This window comes from Xenopus tropicalis, chromosome 5, assembly GCF_000004195.4.
Source record: "Xenopus tropicalis strain Nigerian chromosome 5, UCB_Xtro_10.0, whole genome shotgun sequence".
NCBI lineage: Eukaryota > Metazoa > Chordata > Amphibia > Anura > Pipidae > Xenopus > Xenopus tropicalis.
The window spans coordinates 152280756-152294778 of record NC_030681.2 but is presented as its reverse complement, the minus strand read 5'-3'; the positions used below and the strand labels follow the sequence as shown (position 1 = coordinate 152294778).

At 39.8% G+C, this 14023-nt stretch overlaps 2 protein-coding genes across 2 annotated transcripts; both read left to right on the top strand.

Moving 5' to 3' along the window:
- Positions 1-228: 228 nt before the first annotated feature.
- Positions 229-2625, top strand: LOC108644800 (DNA damage-regulated autophagy modulator protein 1). The gene is made up of 7 exons (XM_018089558.2): positions 229-371; positions 456-523; positions 606-745; positions 836-1013; positions 1190-1248; positions 1817-1903; positions 2033-2625. Exons 1-7 carry the CDS (start codon positions 250-252, stop codon positions 2132-2134), a joined length of 756 nt encoding a protein of 251 aa, XP_017945047.2. The 5' UTR covers positions 229-249; the 3' UTR covers positions 2135-2625.
- A 2703-nt stretch (positions 2626-5328) lies between these two features.
- On the top strand, positions 5329-7327 carry LOC108644798 (DNA damage-regulated autophagy modulator protein 1). Its single transcript, XM_031903116.1, has 7 exons — positions 5329-5433; positions 5518-5585; positions 5668-5807; positions 5898-6075; positions 6252-6310; positions 6566-6652; positions 6782-7327. Exons 1-7 carry the CDS (start codon positions 5336-5338, stop codon positions 6881-6883), a joined length of 732 nt encoding a protein of 243 aa, XP_031758976.1. The 5' UTR covers positions 5329-5335; the 3' UTR covers positions 6884-7327.
- The last annotated feature ends 6696 nt before the right edge of the window (positions 7328-14023 follow it).

Genomic DNA, 14023 nt, shown 5'->3' with positions numbered 1-14023 from the left:
CAGTGACATCACAGTGCCCTCTGCCCACATTCAGTGTGTAAAGCCCTTAGGCCCCAGAATCCACAAAAGTGCAGTGACATCACAATGCTCCCATTGTGATGTCATCGAGCCGCCTGTACATTATACACACAGCTACACCGGCAGGATCATTCATTGCGTTTCTTGACAAGAAACAACATGAGATCTTTTTTTGCCTTGTGCATTATTTTCTTTAATCTTATTTGTTTTGTTTCATCTTTTGACTTAAAAATGAAGATATCTGCAGTGACTATAATGGCTTTAGCACCATTTTTTATAATATCGGTGTCTTTTATTGGCCTTTTGATTTATAACATGGCAGCATTTTTCTCTGGACTTGCACCCTATACAAGGTGAGGGAAATTCTAAATTGGGTCTCTGTGTGATAAACGTCAGATCTGATAAACTAATAATCATATGTTTTCTCTCTTTTCCAGTGGTTTACGGGACTTTGCATTGGCCAATATTGCTTTTACCGTGTTGCATGGTATCTGTTGCTATATCGGTAAGTGTAACAAATATCCTTACATTCCCACCTAATGAATTGTAAGCGCCAATAAGCTAACTAAATTCATATTGTTCCTTAGGAGCTGCCACAATGTACGCCAGATACACCCTGCTGAGGCATCGCAGCGCTGAATCTGGAAAGAAGCGTACCTGGGCCAACGTAGCCCTATTGCTGCTGGGATTGTTGGCATGCCAAGCTTACTTTTTGGAGAACTTTCCGGTAAGATGCGTTCCTCTCCCATAAAGTGTTAGAAACATGGAACAAACACATAATAATACATTTACTGACTGATTGTATCTGTATGTTTAGGTGCTGGCGTTCCAGAGCGCGCACATAGCAGGAGTGCTGACAGCCACTGTTTGTGCGAGTGCCTATACTATAATAAACACCGTGATATCGTACAGGACTCCCCCGGAGAAGGACGGCAGAGTCAAGTGCCTTTTGCGCTTGATAATATCAGTGACCACCGTATTCTTCTTAGTGATAGGTATTTTTATTTTACTTCTAATGTTACTTTTGAATTAACAGATACTCTGTACCAACGTTGTTCTATATCTAGTCATGGGGGGTAGGTGGGTGCGGGGAGGGGTCAGCATTTTAAAACATTTTACATTTTAATTAGACATTGGCAAAGAGCTAATTTCTCCTTTATAATTGTTTTAGGTGCAGCGTTTGCTTTCATGTTCATCTGGATGGCACCAGTAAACACACAGCTGTATGAGGTATGTGGATTTGCTCATTCTATGTATTGTACTATTGCTTTAGGGCAGTAATCCCCAACCAGTGGTTCGGGGGGAACATGTTGCTCACCGACCCCTTGGATGTTGCTCTCAGTGCCCCCAAACCAGGGAGTTATTTTTGAATTCCAGACTTGGTAGCAAGATTAGGTTGAATAAAACAAAATTTACTGCCAAATAAAGCCTTCTGTAAGCTGATAGTGTGCATAGAGGCTACCCAGTAGTAATCTTAGCCCTTATTTGCCACCTCAATTAACATTTATGATGCTATTGTTGCTCTCCAAGTCTTTTTACATTTGACTGTGGCTCATGAGTAAGAAAGGTTGGGGCCGCTGCTTTAGGGCCACACAGGGGACTTGCAATATACCAGTTGTACCAATCTTTAGTGCTCACTCTTGGCTTTAGCTTTGTGCCAGTAAATGTTATTTGAATCATAGCCATGGCACAGTGTAGCAGTTTATTCTGTAAATGGAATGCATGTGTATTTCAGTCCTGTCACTGTGCAACCATCAATCATTTTCTTATTGAAATCAACTCATAATTTGTTTTTCAGATCATGAACATCTTACGAGTTACCAGCGAATGGCTCTCAACTGTCACATTTTATGGGTATTTGGCCACATTTGCTACAGACTTCAAGGTAAGTACACAATAACATTTCTTTTATATATATTAAATGTTATCAGAAAAGTAAGGGAATAGTTAAACATTTGCACAATTATATTATTAGTCTGCAAAATGTTAATGTTGCCTTTTTATCTTGCTATAGATCTACGGTTTCACAATACCCAAGAACATGAAGGACGATTGGTTCTATGTCAGAACCAAGTTACCTGGTGATGTAGAGGCCAATGAAGAGAGTGAAATATAAGGGAGAAGGTTTGGATGTGGCATCTGTGACCTGAAGCAGTCCTCAGCCAGTGGGAATTTCCAATCTGCCCACTGAGATATCTGTCAGGGAAGTGCTTTTTACTCAGAGATACAAATCACAGATAATACTAACCAGGGTTTGGTCGGCTTAAGACTTGACTGAAGTACAATTTGCTGGATGTGAGTGCTCTAAGGCACATAAAGCCTCATTAACATGTGTGAAGATGGATTTCAATTCTCACTCCAACAAGTCGTTAGGCCCGAGCCATCCGTTAGGCTCTTGCCGCTGTATGAAGAAGATAAGTCCAAGGAGGGATCCAATACAAAATATCTGTTGCACCGTAACCACCTGCTCGGCTCCCACCAATTATCTGTTTGGGATATCGTGGGACTACTCCTTCCTGTGGATCCTATTGTAATTCCAAGCTATTGTAATAACCTATGGGTTTTGTCAATGACCTTAAATAAAATAAATGATTTAATTCACGTTAATTCTCTGTTTCCTGCTGTAAGTCTTTGTCAGTCAGTGTCGGACTGGGCCGGCGGGGTACCGGGAAAAATCCCCCAGGGGGCTGTCTCGCTCCCCCGAGGGGGTTGGAGGGTGTTGGGGCCTCTGGGGGGGGAGGGGGGCCATTGGGGGGTACAGGGGCCCCTGAGGCAGAAGCCCCGGTCTGCCCTGCACCCCCTGTCCGACCCTGTTCTCAGTTCACGTCGCTACTATTTTATACTCGATAATTTGGGCTTTAAAACATTTTACAGCACAGGCAGTAAATGTTAAGGCTCAAATACATGTTATACTTATTTATATATAAAAGTATGTGACACTATGGGTGTAGAAAGATAAGAAAAGCAATATGCTCCGTGAGTGAGAAAAAAGTTGTAATTGTGTCAAACATTTGTGGTCTCATTAATGAAGTCATGTAGCGTCAAAAAGTTGAGGTTGCGTAAAAAAGTCACGCGCATAAAAAAAAAATTTTGCTCGTCCCTACACGCTGCCTGTGTAATCATTTATTGTTCCCCTGTGTATTAGGGGTTAAGGTTCCAGGTCACAAGCTGACTGTACTAAGGGTGTAAGGGCTCCTGTACGGCCAATCACTGCTAAACTGTGTAAGGGGAAAACAAAATATGTCTGAGTTGTAATGACAAAAAATTAACATAGAAGAAAATAGGAAATATACAATAATTCATTTACTTACTCTATTTGTTAATAAAATGGCTACAAACAGCCAATCCCCCAGATCCTTCTCCATTAAGGATCCCCCCAACACACTCCCATTTGGGGGGGGAGGGGATTTATCAATGCTCTAGTTTCATTGTTTTTTCAAATTATGGTTCAAAAACTAAAATTTCTTTTATTTATAAAGTGCAGAATACCCGAAACACTTATATGTAAATATGTTGAATGCGAGTGTCTATAGAACTCAATGGCAGTCGTCCTAGGCAAAGCGAAGCCATATTTTTAATTCAAGATATTTGAATTTTCCGGTTTTATTCAAACTTGTATTGAAGTTTTTTTTTTTACTTGAACAAGTTTCCCACATTTATAAATAAGCAAGAATTCGATGTACATGTTTATTTGATTTAGGAAAACCAACTTGATAATTGCTAAATAAGCCCATTTGTGTATAACTCTCATTCTGTGCAGTAATGCTTCTGTAGAAAGTCTATTTCGTGTCATGAATAACCTGTGTATATTGTTTTTTTCATGTTATGAATTTTATAAGTTAAATATAACCAGTTAATAAAAGCAGCCATATCCAGGCCCGAATTTGTGACGAGGCCTCGGGGTGCCCCAAACCATCAGTTAAAAATTGATTATCTGCACTTATCAATCAATAATCAATAAATTAATAGGCATTAGGAGTTGACATATTGTGGCTTTAAAATAAAAAACAGAATTGTTCTACGCAAATCACAAAGAATTATTTGTCCCACTTGTAATTCACATTATTATTTCATAAACAATGCATTTTGTGTACTCCAGGAACCCCAAATTGTGCATCTAAACTGTTAAACCATTTGTAGTGCAGGTATGGGACCTGTTATTCATAATGCTTGGGACCTGGGGTTTTCCGGATAAGGGGTCTTTCCGTAATTTGGATCTTCATAACTTAAATCTGCTAAAAATCATTGGGATCAAGTACAGGTACTGTTTTATTATTACAGAGAAAAGGGAATCATTTAACCATGAAATAAACCCAATAGGGCTGTTCTGCCCCCAATAAGGGGTAATTATATCTTAGTTGGGATCAAGTACAGGTACTGTTTTATTATTACAGAGAAAAGGGAATCATTTAACCATGAAATAAACCCAATAGGGCTGTTCTGCCCCCAATAAGGGGTAATTATATCTTAGTTGGAATCAAGTACAGGTACTGTTTTATTATTACAGAGAAAAGGGAATCATTTAACCATTAAATAAACCCAATAGGGCTGTTCTGCCCCCAATAAGGGGTAATTATATCTTAGTTGGGATCAAGTACAGGTACTGTTTTATTATTACAGAGAAAAGGGAATCATTTAACCATAATTCATTCAGTGAAAATATACTTATTGCACAAAACTACAAGTTTATTAGTATATTTTGTGCAATGACAGTAGCAGAACTAGTGACGGCTTTCTTTCCACAGCTTTCTCCCTACGTTACAGGCTACAGCTGTAGGCCTTATACATAAACCAACGCTCATAGTTGCCAATCTGCTGCAATCAAGTTAATATCAGTAATATGCCAAGCCGTGCTGTAAAACTGGAATGAGGCCCCATTTGGAAAGGCGGCATCTGTAAAATCAGGTCTCACATATAAAGATTCTAGGTGTATTTTTATTTACTCTGTCTCCAATATACTTCTACTTTTCATTTTCAGAATACTGGTATTTGTTTCCAACTGAAAAGATTCGGAACCCTTTAGGACCCAGAAGTCACAAAGGAGCAGTGACATCACAATGCCCTCTGCCCACATTCAGTGTGTAAAGCCTTTAGGCCCCAGAAGTCACAAAAGTGCAGTGACATCACAATGCTCCCATTGTGATGTCATCGAGCCGGCTGTACATTATACACACAGCTACACCGGCAGGATCATTCATTGCGTTTCTTGACAAGAAACAACATGAGATCTTTTTTTGCTTTCTGCATAATTTTCTTTAATCTTATTTGTTTTGTTTCATGTTTTGACTTTAAAATGAAGATATCTGCAGTGACTATAATGGCTTTAGCACCATTTTTTATAATATCGGTGTCTTTTATTGGCCTTTTGATTTATAACATGGCAGCATTTTTCTCTGGACTTGCACCCTATACAAGGTGAGGGAAATTCTAAATTGGGTCTCTGTGTGATAAACGTCAGATCTGATAAACTAATAATCATATGTTTTCTCTCTTTTCCAGTGGTTTACGGGACTTTGCATTGGCCAATATTGCTTTTACCGTGTTGCATGGTATCTGTTGCTATATCGGTAAGTGTAACAAATATCCTTACATTCCCACCTAATGAATTGTAAGCGCCAATAAGCTAACTAAATTCATATTGTTCCTTAGGAGCTGCCACAATGTACGCCAGATACACCCTGCTGAGGCATCGCAGCGCTGAGTCTGGAAAGAAGCGTACCTGGGCCAACGTAGCCCTATTGCTGCTGGGATTGTTGGCATGCCAAGCTTACTTTTTGGAGAACTTTCCGGTAAGATGCGTTCCTCTCCCATAAAGTGTTAGAAACATGGAACAAACGCATAATAATACATTTACTGACTGATTGTATCTGTATGTTTAGGTGCTGGCGTTCCAGAGCGCGCACATAGCAGGAGTGCTGACAGCCACTGTTTGTGCGAGTGCCTATACTATAATAAACACCGTGATATCGTACAGGACTCCCCCGGAGAAGGACGGCAGAGTCAAGTGCCTTTTGCGCTTGATAATATCAGTGACCACCGTATTCTTCTTAGTGATAGGTATTTTTATTTTACTTCTAATGTTACTTTTGAACGAATATATACTCTGTACCAACGTTGTTCTATATCTAGTCATGGGGGGTAGGTGGGTGAGGGGAGGGGTCAGCATTTTAAAACATTTTACATTTTCATTAGACATTGGCAAAGAGCTAATTTCTCCTTTATAATTGTTTCAGGTGCAGCGTTTGCTTTCATGTTCATCTGGATGGCACCAGTAAACACACAGCTGTATGAGGTATGGGGATTTGCTCATTCTATGTATTGTACTATTGCTTTAGGGCCACACAGGGGACTTGCAATATACCAGTTGTACCAATCTTTAGTGCTCACTCTTGGCTTTAGCTTTGTGCCAGTAAATGTTATTTAAATCATAGCCATGGCACAGTGTAGCAGTTTATTCTGTAAATGGAATGCATGTGTATTTCAGTCCTGTCACTGTGCAACCATCAATCATTTTCTTGTGGAAATCAATTCGTAATTTGTTTTTCAGATCATGAACATCTTACGAGTTACCAGCGAATGGCTCTCAACTGTCACATTTTATGGGTATTTGGCCACATTTGCTACAGACTTCAAGGTAAGTACACAATAGCATTTCTTTTATATATATTAAATTTTATCAGAAAAGTAAGGGAATAGTTAAATATTTGCACAATTATATTATTAGTCTGCAAAATGTTAATGTTGCCTTTTTATCCTGCTATAGATCTACGGTTTCACAATACCCAAGAACATGAAGGACGATTGGTTCTATGTCAGAACCAAGTTACCTGGTGATGTAGAGGCCAATGAAGAGAGTGAAATATAAGGGAGAAGGTTTGGATGTGGCATCTGTGACCTGAAGCAGTCCTCAGCCAGTGGGAATTTCCAATCTGCCCACTGAGATATCTGTCAGGGAAGTGCTTTTTACTCAGAGATGCAAATCACAGATAATACTAACCAGGGTTTGGTCGGCTTAAGACTTGACTGAAGTACAATTTGCTGGATGTGAGTGCTCTAAGGCACATAAAGCCTCATTAACATGTGTGAAGATGGATTTCAATTCTCACTCCAACAAGTCGTTAGGCCCGAGCCATCCGTTAGGCTCTTGCCGCTGTATGAAGAAGATAAGTCCAAGGAGGGATCCAATACAAAATATCTGTTGCACCGTAACCACCTGCTCGGCTCCCACCAATGATCTGTTTGGGATATCGTGGGGACTACTCCTTCCTGTGGATCCTATTGTAATTCCAAGCTATTGTAATAACCTATGGGTTTTGTCAATGACCTTAAATAAAATAAATGATTTAATTCACATTAATTCTCTGTTCCCTGCTGTAAGTCTTTGTCAGTCAGTGTCGGACTGGGCTGGCGGGGTACCGGGAAAAATCCACCAGGGGACTGTCTCGCTCCCCCGAGGGGGTTGGAGGGTGTTGGGGCCTCTGGGGGGGGAGGGGGGCCATTGGGGGGTACAGGGGCCCCTGAGGCAGAAGCCCCGGTCTGCCCTGCACCCCCTGTCCGACCCTGTTCTCAGTTCACGTCGCTACTATTTTATACTCGATAATTTGGGCTTTAAAACATTTTACAGCACAGGCAGTAAATGTTAAGGCTCAAATACATGTTATACTTATTTATATATAAAAGTATGTGACACTATGGGTGTAGAAAGATAAGAAAAGCAATATGCTCCGTGAGTGAGAAAAAAGTTGTAATTGTGTCAAACATTTGTGGTCTCATTAATGAAGTCATGTAGCGTCAAAAAGTTGAGGTTGCGTAAAAAAGTCACGCGCATAAAAAAAAATTTTTGCTCGTCCCTACACGCTGCCTGTGTAATCATTTATTGTTCCCCTGTGTATTAGGGGTTAAGGTTCCAGGTCACAAGCTGACTGTACTAAGGGTGTAAGGGCTCCTGTACGGCCAATCACTGCTAAACTGTGTAAGGGGAAAACATGTATGTCTGAGTTGTAATGACAAAAAATTAACATAGAAGAAAATAGGAAATATACAATAATTCATTTACTTACTCTATTTGTTAATAAAATGGCTACAAACAGCCAATCCCCCAGATCCTTCTCCATTAAGGATCCCCCCAACACACTCCCATTTGGGGGGGGAGGGGATTTATCAATGCTCTAGTTTCATTGTTTTTTCAAATTATGGTTCAAAAACTAAAATTTCTTTTATTTATAAAGTGCAGAATACCCGAAACACTTATATGTAAATATGTTGAATGCGAGTGTCTATAGAACTCAATGGCAGTCGTCCTAGGCAAAGCGAAGCCATATTTTTAATTCAAGATATTTGAATTTTCCGGTTTTATTCAAACTTGTATTGAAGTTTTTTTTTTACTTGAACAAGTTTCCCACATTTATAAATAAGCAAGAATTCGATGTACATGTTTATTTGATTTAGGAAAACCAACTTGATAATTGCTAAATAAGCCCATTTGTGTATAACTCTCATTCTGTGCAGTAATGCTTCTGTAGAAAGTCTATTTCGTGTCATGAATAACCTGTGTATATTGTTTTTTTCATGTTATGAATTTTATTAAATTAAATATAACCAGTTAATAAAAACAGCCATATCCAGGCCCGAATTTGTGACGAGGCCTCGGGGTGCCCCAAACCATCAGTTAAAAATTGATTGTCTGCACTTATCAATCAATAATCAATAGATTAATAGGCATTAGGAGTTGACATATTGTGGCTTTAAAATAAAAACCAGAATTGTTCTACGCAAATCACAAAGAATTATTTGTCCCACTTGTAATTCACATTATTATTTCATGGGATAAACAATGCATTTTGTGTACTCCAGGAACCCCAAATTGTGCATCTAAACTGTTAAACCATTTGTAGTGCAGGTATGGGACCTGTTATTCATAATGCTTGGGACCTGGGGTTTTCCGGATAAGGGGTCTTTCCGTAATTTGGATCTTCATAACTTAAAGGAGAAGGAAAGGCTTTTGAAGGTGTTCTCACCTTTAGATAAAGCCCCCTCCTGCCTCCTAAACCGCTACATCGATTTCCCTATGTGAGACCTCCTGCTGCTGAAATTGCACTTCAAAGTTCTACGCCGTTCAAAAAGCTGTCGTCGCCATTTTCGAAGCGCTCCGTCATTTCCCCTTTCCCCTGCGCATGCGCACACTGTTTTTTTTCCCCCTGAATCGCTGACCTGGCGGGTCACGCTGCTCTGCAAAATGTAAACAAACGCATGTGCAGAGCAGCGTAGACAGAGCCGCATCGGTCAGCAAGGTAACCACTGAACACCAATGTTGTCTGCAGCCAAAACTAAATATAAATAAATTGTGTATATATATTACATTAAAATCTGTGTGTGTCACCTGGCTGTGCAGGACTTGGACAGCGCTGTCATAGAAATAATACATATGCGCCGTGATTGGTTGATTTGGAAAAGTGGGCGGGGCTAAAGGGTCAAGATTTTCAGCTCTGCAGGACAGTGCGCATGCGCTGGCCCCGGGAATTTTGTGCTGCAGAGCAAACGGAAGTTTCTCTGGATGAGACCAGGTATGTGTTTGTTTGGCAGACTTTTGCAGATTCAAGCTTAAGGAAGCAAGGCACAGCTAAGCTAGGGCAATGTCTAAGGTATCATATCATGACTGTTATTTGGAGCTTATGATGTTTTCAGACTTTCCTTCTCCTTTAAGTCTGCTAAAAATCATTGGGATCAAGTACAGGTACTGTTTTATTATTACAGAGAAAAGGGAATCATTTAACCATTAAATAAACCCAATAGGGCTGTTCTGCCCCCAATAAGGGGTAATTATATCTTAGTTGGGATCAAGTACAGGTACTGTTTTATTATTACAGAGAAAAGGGAATCATTTAACCATTAAATAAACCCAATAGGGCTGTTCTGCCCCCAATAAGGGGTAATTATATCTTAGTTGGGATCAAGTACAGGTACTGTTTTATTATTACAGAGAAAAGGGAATCATTTAACCATTAAATAAACCCAATAGGGCTGTTCTGCCCCAATAAGGGGTAATTATATCTTAGTTGGGATCAAGTACAGGTACTGTTTTATTATTACAGAGAAAAGGGAATCATTTAACCATGAAATAAACCCAATAGGGCTGTTCTGCCCCCAATAAGGGGTAATTATATCTTAGTTGGGATCAAGTACAGGTACTGTTTTATTATTACAGAGAAAAAGGAAATCAATTTTAAAAATTAGAATTATTTGCTTATAATTGAGTCTATGGGAGACGGCCTTTCCGTAATTCGAAACTTTCTGGATAACAGGTTTCAAGATAATGGATCCCATACCTGCATATATATTTATAGTATACATAAAATACTCTACTGCATTTTGTGTACCAAACAATAATAGCAGGAATTATACATCTGCTGTGGTTTTAAAGCCCAAAAACTGTTTATTTAGCAAACTAAAGAGAATATTCTTTGTCCGCACATTGTATTTCTTTCAGTGAAATTGTACTTATTACACAAAACTACAAGTTTATTAGTATATTTTGTGCAATGACAGTAGCAGAACTAGTGACGGCTTTCTTCCCACAGCTTTCTCCCTACGTTACAGGCTACAGCTGTAGGCCTTATACATAAACCAACGCTCATAGTTGCCAATCTGCGGCACTCAAGTTAATATCAGTAATATGCCAAGCCGTGCTGTAAAACTGGAATGAGGCCCCATTCGGAAAGGCGGCATCTGTAAAATCAGGTCTCACATATAAAGATTCTAGGTGTATTTTTATTTACTCTGTCTCCAATATACTTCTACTTTTCATTTTCAGAATACTGGTATTTGTTTCCAACTGAAAAGAATCGGAACCCTTTAGGACCCAGAAGTCACAAAGAAGCAGTGACATCACAATGCCCTCTGCCCACATTCAGTGTGTAAAGCCTTTAGGCCCCAGAAGTCACAAAATTGCAGTGACATCACAATGCTCCCATTGTGATGTCATCGAGCCGGCTGTACATTATACACACAGCTACACCGGCAGGATCATTCATCGCGTTTCTTACCAAGGAACAACATGAAATATTTTTTTGCCTTGTGCATAATTTTCTTTAATCTTATTTGTTTTGTTTCATCATTTGACTTTAAAATGAAGATATCTGCAGTGACTATAATGGCTTTAGCCCCATTCTTCATAATATCGGTGTCTTTTATTGGCCTTTTGATTTATAACATGGCAGCATTTTTCTCTGGACTTGCACCCTATACAAGGTGAGGGAAATTCTAAATTGGGTCTCTGTGTGATAAACGTCAGATCTGATAAACTAATAATCATATGTTTTCTCTCTTTTCCAGTGGTTTACGGGACTTTGCATTGGCCAATATTGCTTTTACCGTGATGCATGGTATCTGTTGCTATATCGGTAAGTGTAACAAATATCCTTACATTCCCACCTAATGAATTGTAAGCGCCAATAAGCTAACTAAATTCATATTGTTCCTTAGGAGCTGCCACAATGTACGCCAGATACACCCTGCTGAGGCATCGCAGCGCTGAATCTGGAAAGAAGCGTACCTGGGCCAACGTAGCCCTATTGCTGCTGGGATTGTTGGCATGCCAAGCTTACTTTTTGGAGAACTTTCCGGTAAGATGCGTTCCTCTCCCATAAAGTGTTAGAAACATGGAACAAACGCATAATAATACATTTACTGACTGATTGTATCTGTATGTTTAGGTGCTGGCATTCCAGAGCGCGCACATAGCAGGAGTGCTGACAGCCACTGTTTGTGCGAGTGCCTATACTATAATAAACACCGTGATATCGTACAGGACTCCCCCGGAGAAGGACGGCAGAGTCAAGTGCCTTTTGCGCTTGATAATATCAGTGACCACCGTATTCTTCTTAGTGATAGGTATTTTTATTTTACTTCTAATGTTACTTTTGAACAAATATATACTCTGTACCAACGTTGTTCTATATCTAGTCATGGGGGGTAGGTGGGTGAGGGGAGGGGTCAGCATTTTAAAACATTTTACATTTTAATTAGACATTGGCAAAGAGCTAATTTCTCCTTTATAATTGTTTCAGGTGCAGCGTTTGCTTTCATGTTCATCTGGATGGCACCAGTAAACACACAGCTGTATGAGGTATGGGGATTTGCTCATTCTATGTATTGTACTATTGCTTTAGGGCCACACAGGGGACTTGCAATATACCAGTTGTACCAATCTTTAGTGCTCACTCTTGGCTTTAGCTTTGTGCCAGTAAATGTTATTTGAATCATAGCCATGGCACAGTGTAGCAGTTTATTCTGTAAATGGAATGCATGTGTATTTCAGTCCTGTCACTGTGCAACCATCAATCATTTTCTTATTGAAATCAACTCATAATTTGTTTTTCAGATCATGAACATCTTACGAGTTACCAGCGAATGGCTCTCAACTGTCACATTTTATGGGTATTTGGCCACATTTGCTACAGACTTCAAGGTAAGTACACAATAACATTTCTTTTATATATATTGAATTTTATCAGAAAAGTAAGCGAATAGTTAAAAATTTGCACAATTATATTATTACTCTGCAAAATCTTAATGTTGCCTTTTTATCCTGCTATAGATCTACGGTTTCACAATACCCAAGAACATGAAGGACGATTGGTTCTATGTCAGAACCAAGTTACCTGGTGATGTAGAGGCCAATGAAGAGAGTGAAATATAAGGGAGAAGGTTTGGATGTGGCATCTGTGACCTGAAGCAGTCCTCAGCCAGTGGGAATTTCCAATCTGCCCACTGAGATATCCGTCAGGGAAGTGCTTTTTACTCAGGAGATACAAATCACAGATAATACTAACCAGGGTTTGGTCGGCTTAAGACTCGACTGAAGTAAAATTTGCTGGATGTGAGTGCTCTAAGGCACATAAAGCCTCATTAACATGTGTGAAGATGGATTTCAATTCTCACTCCAACAAGTCGTTAGGCCCGAGCCATCCGTTAGGCTCTTGCCGCTGTATGAAGAAGATAAGTCCAAGGAGGGATCCAATACAAAATAGTTGCACCGTAAGCACCTGCTCGGCTCCCACCAATGATCTGTTTGGGATATCGTGGGACTACTCCTTCCTGTGGATCCTATTGTAATTCAAAGCTATTGTAATAACCTATGGGTTTTGTCAATGACCTTAAATATAATAAATGATTTAATTCACGTTAATTCTCTGTTCCCTGCTGTAAGTCTTTGTCAGTCAGCGTTGGACTGGGCCGGCGGGGTACCGGGAAAAATCCTAGTGGGATCTGTAATCATTTTATTCTTCCCCCGTGTATAAGGGATTAAGGTTCCAGGTCACAAGCTGACTATTACTAAGGGTATAAGGGCTCCTGCACGGCCAATCACTGCTAAACTGTGTAAGGGGAAAACATGTATGTCTGAGTTGTAATGACAAAAAATAAAAAAATGAACATAGAAGGAAATAGGAAATATACAATAATTCATTTACTTACCGCACTTGTTAATAAAATGGCTGCAAACATCAGATTTTACCTATTGACTTTCAATGGGGAAATCCAAGCTGCTGCCATTCTCACAGTAATAACCCCAGGGTCCCCAAACTCTTCACAGTGGCAGTTGGTCACTAGGGGACTGCAGGTTTAGGTTTGGGCACGTGGGCAGGGCCACCAACAGCCAATCAGATTTCAGCTATTGAAATTTACTTGTTTAATGCCAGGGTTCCCAAACTTTGCACAGTCACTGGGTGACTACATATTCAAGGTTAGAAAAAGTAGGTGGAGCCACCCACCGCCACTCTCCCATTTAAAATGTTATTCTTGAACCAGGAAATGCGTTTTTTTTATAGGTTATAGTGGCAAAAGGTGCGGAATTGGCCCTGGCTAAACACCATCGCCCACTGATACCATCCTTTTTCCCCTCAGTCTCACCCAGCAGAGAGCAGCCAGGGATGAGAGTGAGATTGCCAAAGAGCCACCTCTGATCATTTTCAGAGCCACATTTTTATTATTGAACAGACAGTGAAAT